Genomic DNA, 8,890 nt, shown 5'->3' on the forward strand with positions numbered 1-8,890 from the left:
GCATGAGTATTTGAATATTACATAAGTCTCTCTGAGAGTCTGAACATAATCAGGCTATACACAATAGCGTCAATGGGCCCGATACACTCAGTAGTCCTTTGCCGTTGTGACTGTCACACCAAGTCATATTCAGAGCCCACACCGGTTTTAGTGCGTTATTTGTCACGCTATGAGTTTGAGAAAATGAATTCTGTTATGGTTTACGCTTGTTTTTTCTCTCGGGACAGGAATCTGGCTGTTAGGCTCTGCTCGATCTCTCAGAAAGAACAGAGAGAGAGAGAGAGAGAGAGAGATAGAAAGGGGCGACTGAGAGAAAATCGAATGTCTTCAAACAGTTTGATAGGTAGGCCCTACATCTATAGTTGGTTTATCTAAGATTAATGACTGGTTTAATGGGTAAAATGATGTCGTAATCTTAATACGTCAATCGATATCACTAAGTTAACATGCATTTTTATTCGTTTCAAGCATCCAAAGAATGATTTGTAAGCATTACTATAGGGCTGTGAGTCAATTCCATTGTCCGCCTGATTTCATTTTATACCTCCTTAGTTTACAAGTCAAATCCTTTCCACTGTAGAAATTAACTTGTCTTTACAATAATCTGGCGTTACAGTCACTCATTTCTAGTCAAATCCATTGTTGAAAACATTTGTATCATATACGTTTTAATGACGAAGTATTAGTGCGTGAGCCACGATAGCTACATCAAGCCCACACAAATTCAGTGATATAATCTATTGTAAAGCTGGAGGAGATTCACATAAAAAGGGACAGCGTTCTTCCCCGGTGGCACGTATGTCATCTAGAGTTTCATCTCGAAGTCTGTTTGGTTCAGGTGCCGTGATGCTCTTTGCGCTCATTCGGCTCGCTGATGGGAGGGCCTGATCCTGGGACCTAGGTCTTGTCAACGACCAGACCACGGAGTTATGTCGACGCGACTGGAAGCAGCAACTGAGTAACTTGTTCGTAATAACGTGCCTAAAAGTGGCATACGTTGTGACGTAGACGATCGGATTGATGGCGCTGTTTATTTCGACCATCATGACTGCCAGGAGTGATAGTCTGTTAGGAAACATGGAGGACCACCTTCTGGCATGAAACATCTGGATGTTGAAGGGCAAGAAGCAGACGATGAAGGCGACTACGACGATGAAGACGCGAACAGTGACGCGCATATCGGACGCGCGAGAATGTCGGCTGCGGGCAGATCCGCGCCTGGCCTCACGTCCACCCACTGCCGCCTCTTGATTGGCTATCTGTGTGCGCGCCTGAAATGCGATAACCAAGATCCTCACACTGCACACAGTCATGACTGGTACGGGTACGAAAAAAATCAAGAAATTCGTGACATACGTGTAGGCCAGAGCATCTTCGTAATGTGCCTGTAGGCCGCATTGGTAATAATTGACGTCGAACTGAATAATGTGTGGGTTGGTCAGTATAAAACAGCAGGGCAGGGTAAAGGAAGCAGCCCATATCAAGGCCAGGCACATAGCTATCCTGGTTTTTGTAACGATGACGTGGTAGCGGAGGGGGTGACTTATCTTGAGGCAGCGGTCGATACTCACAAGCGTAAGAGTGCAGGCCGACGCGCCGTAGCACGTGTACGAAACGATGATGACACTGAGACACAGCGGTCGATTGGAGGCGATTATGCATTCGCCGTTGAGCGAACAAACCAGCGACATCGGTAGGTAAAAGACTCCAGTCAGGAAGTCTGCTACGGCCAGGTTGACCAGACACAGAGCTACAGATCCAAAGCAAATCAAACAGCAAATAATAGTAGTGGTGGTGGTGGTGGTGGTATAGTAGTGGTAATATTATTATTATTATAAAACCACCGTTATTAGGAGGAGGAGGAGGAGGAGGAGGAAGAGGAAGAGGGGGAGGAGGAGTACATAATAACAGTAGTAATAATAAGAACAGACCAAAGATCATGATAATAACAATGAGAACAATAAAATTAGAATGACAACAAAAATAACAATGATGGTATATGATTAAAAGTATAGGACATACTCGTACTGATATAAAGAACTCATAGTTATCATTAGAATTATTGTTATCAACATAAAGAAAACATTATTTGATAAGTAAATGTCATTATCTATTTACGATGACAGCTGCCTAGTTCCTTCGTAGGAAACAATTAACATATGAATGTGAAACGGATTGTCAATATTTGTGCATATGAAGAGAAAGTTTAATAATGTATCGACAATAGTATGAGTTTATTCAGTTCTTAATAGCATCAGAAATCACAGTTGTGCGATCAGGTGAGCATTATGTATAGATTCAAAACTACAGTATAGTCGATATAAATTATGCTCAGTTCAAAAATGGCCGGAGCCCAACTTTACGAAGGTCGTCTTTTCATTTTCAATCTTTTAAATTTTCAAGTAAACTAATCCGAAGTACAATCAAATGTTTATCAACATGTGACTTTCAATCATCATTTCTCCCTCTCACACCCACAGACACACATACACACACGTAGACACACACACACACTTACAGACAATTTTACAAATCGTATAGATATTCATTTACAATTTCTTCAGAAAATCATCAGCCAAATAAGAGAACTATTATTCTAATTCATCAGTGTGTGCATTTCACTACAATTCTCCTCGAGAGATCATCTTCATGACAGTTATTATACCTGTTTCATTTAAAAGTTTCCTGGAACTCGTAAAGATGAATATGGTGACGCTGTTGCCAATGACAACGAGAAACAACAGGATGAGAGTGAAGACGAAGACGTAGTAATTGGGTTCGAGCTGAGGAGTGTTGTTCAATTCGGGCTCAATGGCGGAAACATTGGTATTGGGTGAGGGACAAAGAGCCGCAACGAACGCATCGTCACCATGGCAACAGGTGGTAAATCCGGGTATGTTGATCATGATTTTTTTTCCTCCTGCACAACGAGGGAAATTAATTGTTTTTTTAGTTTATTTTGTAGTAAGTCAAATTAATGAAAAAGGAAGTAACATCTTTTGCAAACTACGATGAATAGCTTAATATTACAGATGGAAATGTCACAAAAATATCAGGTCACGTTCTCGTTTTGAAAAAAAAATAAAAAACCCGGTACTTGGGTAGATGTAACGTGTTTGATGCTGACCATGCTCATATATCTTTCTGTGTTTGTTTGGTTGTTTGTATGGTGTGTTTTTTGACAAGGACCCTTCCATTGAGAAAATAAAATGAAAGTGAGTTGTTTTTGTCAAACAATAAATCTACCAACCCGTGGCTTGGAAATGGATACTTGTCCGCTCTATCCTCACGCGGAGAGAAATACCTACAATGTACTCTATGAAAAGGTGAAAAAGTGCTACACGGTTTCCGCTAACTAAGTGAACATCACAATGAATGAAGCATTACAGAGATATTCGAAAAAAAATAATAATTAAAAAGTGTACCACAAAGTAGATGCGAGCCCTCCTCCTCAATTATGCAGCACTGCTTTGTCACATCTAGTTCCGCACGTCACGTAATTCCAAAGAGTTCTGAGCCCAAACAAGTCCGTGCCCAAGTTTATCAACTGCCTTCACGACTGTAAAAAAAGGAAACAAATACAGGAAGCTTAAATTTCTTAAATAAAAGAAAGGACGGGGAGAATTGATCCCTTCACTTTATTAGATTATCTAACCCGTCAATCTAAACATTCAGACCAAGAGTGATGATGATGATCCAGACAATGTAAAAATGAGCCAGAATTTTACTTGCACCGTATTTGGTTTGTTAATGATCCACCACACGTCAGTCAAAGAAAGAGCACGTACCACACGTGTACTTGTATCAATATATTATATACCACAACACGACGCCAGAATAATATACACCAAGAGAATGAGAGAAACTATTTGAAAAGAAAACATTAAATGATTTGCTTGCAGGTATGATAGCAACCTCGCAAATTTACTGAACGATTTCGACGCCTAGATGTTCAAATTTCATCTGAATTGATTTTTCCGCGAACAGATCCACACTTGCAATATAAACGATACAATGTAAATGAGGCAGAAGGATCCTGTCATTTATACATCCGTTGTCTTTGTCCACTTCTGAGTATCCGGCACGCCGCGGCACATGTACTCTTCGCAAACACACTGCAGCTTCCTTTCCTAAAGCTTGGCAAACTATGAAACAGCATAATTTTTCATGTTAACTCCCTGAGTCCTTTTAGCAAATGCTTAATTATAGACAATCTTAATAGCGGTTTGGGATGGTGGTCCAGGGAGCGTCGGTGGGTGCATGATTGGACGTGCACACACATACTTTCCTGACACATATGGGAGAAATTTATTCGTCAAACAGACAGATTTACGAATGATTCAGAACAGGGAGGAAGAATTCAAATGTTTACTCTCTGTATACCATTGGAAGAAGAAAAAAAAAAAGAACACAAGAGGCCATGTGAAATGCTACAACAAAAGTTATGATTTTGACAAGCGAGATGCCCCTGTGTTCCCATATAAACACAGCACCATCAGTGACATAGATTCTTATTAATAGTAATACCCAGCAGCTCACTCTAATAAATTTCATTTGCCTCTAACTAGGATTATTTTCATACAATCTACATCTAATTTGCTGGACCCACTTTTTTTAGATAGTCCATGCACTACAAGGTCTCGGAAAACAAGATCTTTCAAAATTGACTTTGATTTGAGAAGATATTTTTTGATTATCTGAAGTTAGTTTGAGTCTCAAATCACCAAAGTTAACGTTTCATATATCAACATCATGAAATATTAAATTTTTGCTGATTCTCTATGGTTTGAAAAGAACTGGGTCATCAAACTTAATTTTCTTTTAAAATCAAGCAACTGCTCAACAGCTCCAACCAACTCCTGAGTTGGAGGATATTTATCTCTCAAAGCATAAAAAAAAGATAATCATGCGCGCAAGCGATGTGTATGATAGAGGGGAAGATAAAACACGGCGAAACGTTTAACACCATGCAGAGACTATAATAGCCTAACTATACATATACTACTACTAAGAATAAAAAAAAAAAAAAAGCATACTACAATAGTCGTGCACTTCGTAAACTCCAGGGCACAAAAATCATCTGAGAGCCAAACGATAAATTTGCTTGATGAAAACGATGGAAAATAGAAGTGGAACAAAATTTCCTTTTACATTCTGGAATGTGTGGTTTTATCTCTTTAAAAGCATGACCTTTTCCACAGTTCAATTTGTCAGCAACGCATGGACTGCCACTAGTCGGTACGTCGTCTCACCCTTCAGTCGAAAGGCGGGCGGAAAGAGCAGTGTATCATCGGCAGGTGCGAGTGAAAATGTGATGGTAATGTCGCCATTCCACTTAAGCACGTACAACTTGAGACGCCAATAGTAGGTGAAATATCCCTTCAATAGGATACTCTCGAACAGTATTTAAATAGGTGTCTCCCTATCGTAGTAGATATTGTGTATAGTCTATAAACTAAGTGAGGGGCTGTTCAAGACGATTGTCGGAATACAAAGTACTTGAAATTTGTGCTTTAGAATGAGTGGCAGATAAAATATCTGCACCTAGTGTGAGAGCCAGTGAACCGGTATACAGTATCTAGCTTTTCCCGTCCAATATAATACATGTAAACCTTTGTATTTAGTACCTGGATATAATACAAGGTATGCATTTTTCGTGTAATTCACACCACACGTCCTTTTAGTCAGTCTCATTACATCATAATAAATTAGCGTCATAATTTTATGAAATAACCCTTAAGAGACTCCTCATAATATCTCTAAAGTCGTAATTGTCACAATGTTCCGTGCTGTAACATAATATGCGCGGCACATCAGAAAGGACATTATATGAACATGCAAGGGTAATATGTAGGGAAGAGGTCAGTGATGACAATTGTTTTGCGTCTTGTTACTATAATAACTAATGAATATAAGTGAAAACAAAGACTACCATCTCGAATAGATGACAAATACTTCGGAATTTGACCCCATTAACGTAGGCTTCTGTGACAGAGCTTATTAACTAAATTCAATTTAACATCTCGACGTCATGATAATGACGTGGCGGTAAGCAATATGTTTGGGTTTTTTTTTTTTTTTTTAGGGGGAGTACTCCCCAATGTCCCTTTTCCTTTTTTCTATGCAATTGCAAAGCTCCATGGTTGACTTATGATATTTCTTTATATCATTTCATTTCTTTTGTGCCATGAATCTTCAAAGTTTAGAAACAAAGCTTTAGTGTATGGCATCAATATAATGACATCAATCAAAATTGTGCTATGAAACCTTCCAAAAAGCTATGAAAAAGGAAAATCGCCCTAATGTTACACTTGTGATCTGCATCGAAGTAGGATAGTAGTCGTTACGTTGGGGATGTGAATAAAGATTCCAGACGTATAATTTGATCATTTCTTTTGTTGAGTTGTAAGTCCGGCAAAGGGAAATGGAAGAAAATACAAAACAACAACAACAACAAATTCATTTACAGTTTAAATGATGTAGGGCTACATGGTGCACAAGGGACACTTTCAAATATCATTAAAACGATGGTTCGTCCTTGCCTGCGATACTGACGTATATAAAGAGCCTTGTATCAAAGCACACTTTCAATTAGAAGGCGCCACTCATTCGTGCATAATGACACTATACATATCTAAAACGATTATAATTACACACAGATATTTGCGTATGCATATAGATATTGCGATAATGATGACACTCAAATCGTGAATAGATTTGTGTTGATGTAATTATGTTGACAAGGAACATCCCTTCTTACAACCATAGCTGAATTTTCCATTTCATTTGCTTTATCTGATCATTCAAAATAAGAACAAGATAATGTAATTTTTTTTAAATGATATGAAATGAGACAATTTTCATTACAATGTAGAAAATTATAATTATATATATATATATACGGTAGACCTATATCAAGATAATGTAGGCCAAAGCACTATACCGAATGGGACAGCCGTTCCTTTGACGTGCCATGATGGCTTCACATTAGGGGTAAGACACCTAGGACTTGGACAGGACATCACTTAACTGATTATTTGACCATAAATGCAAAAAAGTCATTTTCACCAAAATTGGAGATACAAGGTCTTGTCACCCCAGCGACGATATATTATGACATGGTTATTGCGAACTCTATACAAGTTGCTCGAAAGTAATACACACATAATGCCAATCTCTTCTGTTAAATCAGCTGATTGTCAAAATATTCAACTTCGACATTGACGGCTGTAAAACTCATTTATTTCTGATGGTGAGCGCTAATTAATCTGAACTTCGAATTCAAGCATGGCAGTGGTACTTGGTATATCAAAATCATAAAGGGGTACAGAGTTCGCTTGAGTTAATCGCTACTCCCTCAAATAACAACAACAACAAAGCGTTGGGAATTTGAACGAATTGGACTGCTGGGGGTGGGGTGTTGGATAATAGCTCGACCTTTCGTCAAAGTAGGTCAGAGAGGTTGTGAGAGGGTTTGTGTGATTAAATTGTTTGACTGTGTTCATCTGCGCGTAATTGTTAGCTTACAAAGATAAGCGTTTTATTTAGTGGTCACATCAAAATTTGTAATTTCGCATGTATCAATTGCCAATAACTATACAACAGATGTCTCTGAGGTATAGGCCTATTTAAAAATCATTCAACACAACAAGCACACACACACCAGCTCATAACGCCATTGGAGTCTACTAATTTGAAATTGCCGGAAAAGATCACCTACTGAGCTGAAAGATGACACACACATCAACTCAGCTTCAAGGTTTTTTTTTAACTAAAATTGAGATTCTATGGAGAAAAATCGATAAAAATATACGTAACAATATACTCACCAAATGTACATCATCAGAAGCATTCTTCTTCCTTCATAGAGTCATTCCTTATATCATTAAAAACAAGATTGTTAAAACAATGATGGAAGTCCACTGTGATTCAATTAGCATGCATGGATGGATATACAGCACGTCTGTCCCAATGAGCTAAAGGTGGTCAAAACATTTCGGGGTTTCGACTTCTGACCTGTTCGCAAATCATTCCAAAATATAATGACGCTATTACGCGATATCCACAGGAGGTTGTAATAACTGAAACATGTTAATGACTTACGAATTTCAATCAAAGTGAGGCCAGTGCGAATGAATTCCTTCCACTTTGACTGACTGCTTTGCTGACATCTTGCAACTACAAAGTGCAGGAAATCTCTGTCAAGCCCGCCGAGTTCAGCCCACCGATCAATTTGACCCGACTCTACCAGGCTCAGGCAATCAAATCGCGATAACAATATCCATTTCTGCTGCAATCACATTCATATTATATTTACAAAAAGTGTAAGGTCACACACGATAACAGCGTTGCCGTCAGATAAATCTTGCCGAATCGGGCGAAGGGGCAAAACTCTGGGCCGAACAGTCTTGTAAACAAATCGTAAAGAATTTCCGCATGGCTGAGATTGCAGGAGTGTAAATCATAGATCAGAAAACCGATTTCTAAGACGTGACACTTCAGGCATCCAGTGGAGGAGAGAAATGCATACTTACCCGAAATCTTATCCCATCCCGACAATGGACTTTGTTTCTCTATCAATGTTGGACCAAAGAGTGCATCATCTTGTCGAGCAAGGCATTGTAGTGAGTTACATTTCGAATGTAATTGGCTCGATTTGGGTAATTATGCCGTGACGTCTTATACATGCGGTTGGGTATGAAAAGTGACTTTGCGCTTTGCAGCACCCGGCGACGACGGAGACATTTGCACGTCCAACAGTTCAGGAACACGACTGAAGACGGTTTACCTTATCTTTTTGATGCAATACAAAGTAGCAGCTATGAATCACAAGTAACAGATGCATTTATTTATTTGTAACAGAACATGAGAACACATAAAGACTCACGAA

General features: G+C 38.9%; 1 protein-coding gene across 1 annotated transcript; it reads right to left on the reverse strand.

The window, feature by feature from the left end:
- Positions 1-737: 737 nt before the first annotated feature.
- Positions 738-2,906, reverse strand: LOC140235454 (adenosine receptor A3-like). Its single transcript, XM_072315481.1, has 2 exons — positions 2,666-2,906; positions 738-1,750 (listed from the first exon to the last, which is right to left on the reverse strand). The coding sequence occupies exons 1-2, from the start codon at positions 2,904-2,906 to the stop codon at positions 738-740; spliced, it is 1,254 nt and encodes a 417-aa protein (XP_072171582.1).
- Between the last annotated feature and the right edge of the window lie 5,984 nt (positions 2,907-8,890).

This window comes from Diadema setosum, chromosome 11 (genome assembly GCF_964275005.1).
Source record: "Diadema setosum chromosome 11, eeDiaSeto1, whole genome shotgun sequence".
NCBI classification, from domain to species: domain Eukaryota; kingdom Metazoa; phylum Echinodermata; class Echinoidea; order Diadematoida; family Diadematidae; genus Diadema; species Diadema setosum.

Bases quoted from the DNA above. Each gene is read 5' to 3' on its own strand.
- LOC140235454 (XM_072315481.1), bottom strand. From the start codon at position 2,906: ATGATCAACATACCCGGATTTACCACCTGTTGCCATGGTGACGATGCG. The intron at 1,751-2,665 runs GTATAATAACTG...TTGGATCTGTAG, and splicing joins GAAACTTTTAAATGAAACAG to CTCTGTGTCTGGTCAACCTG.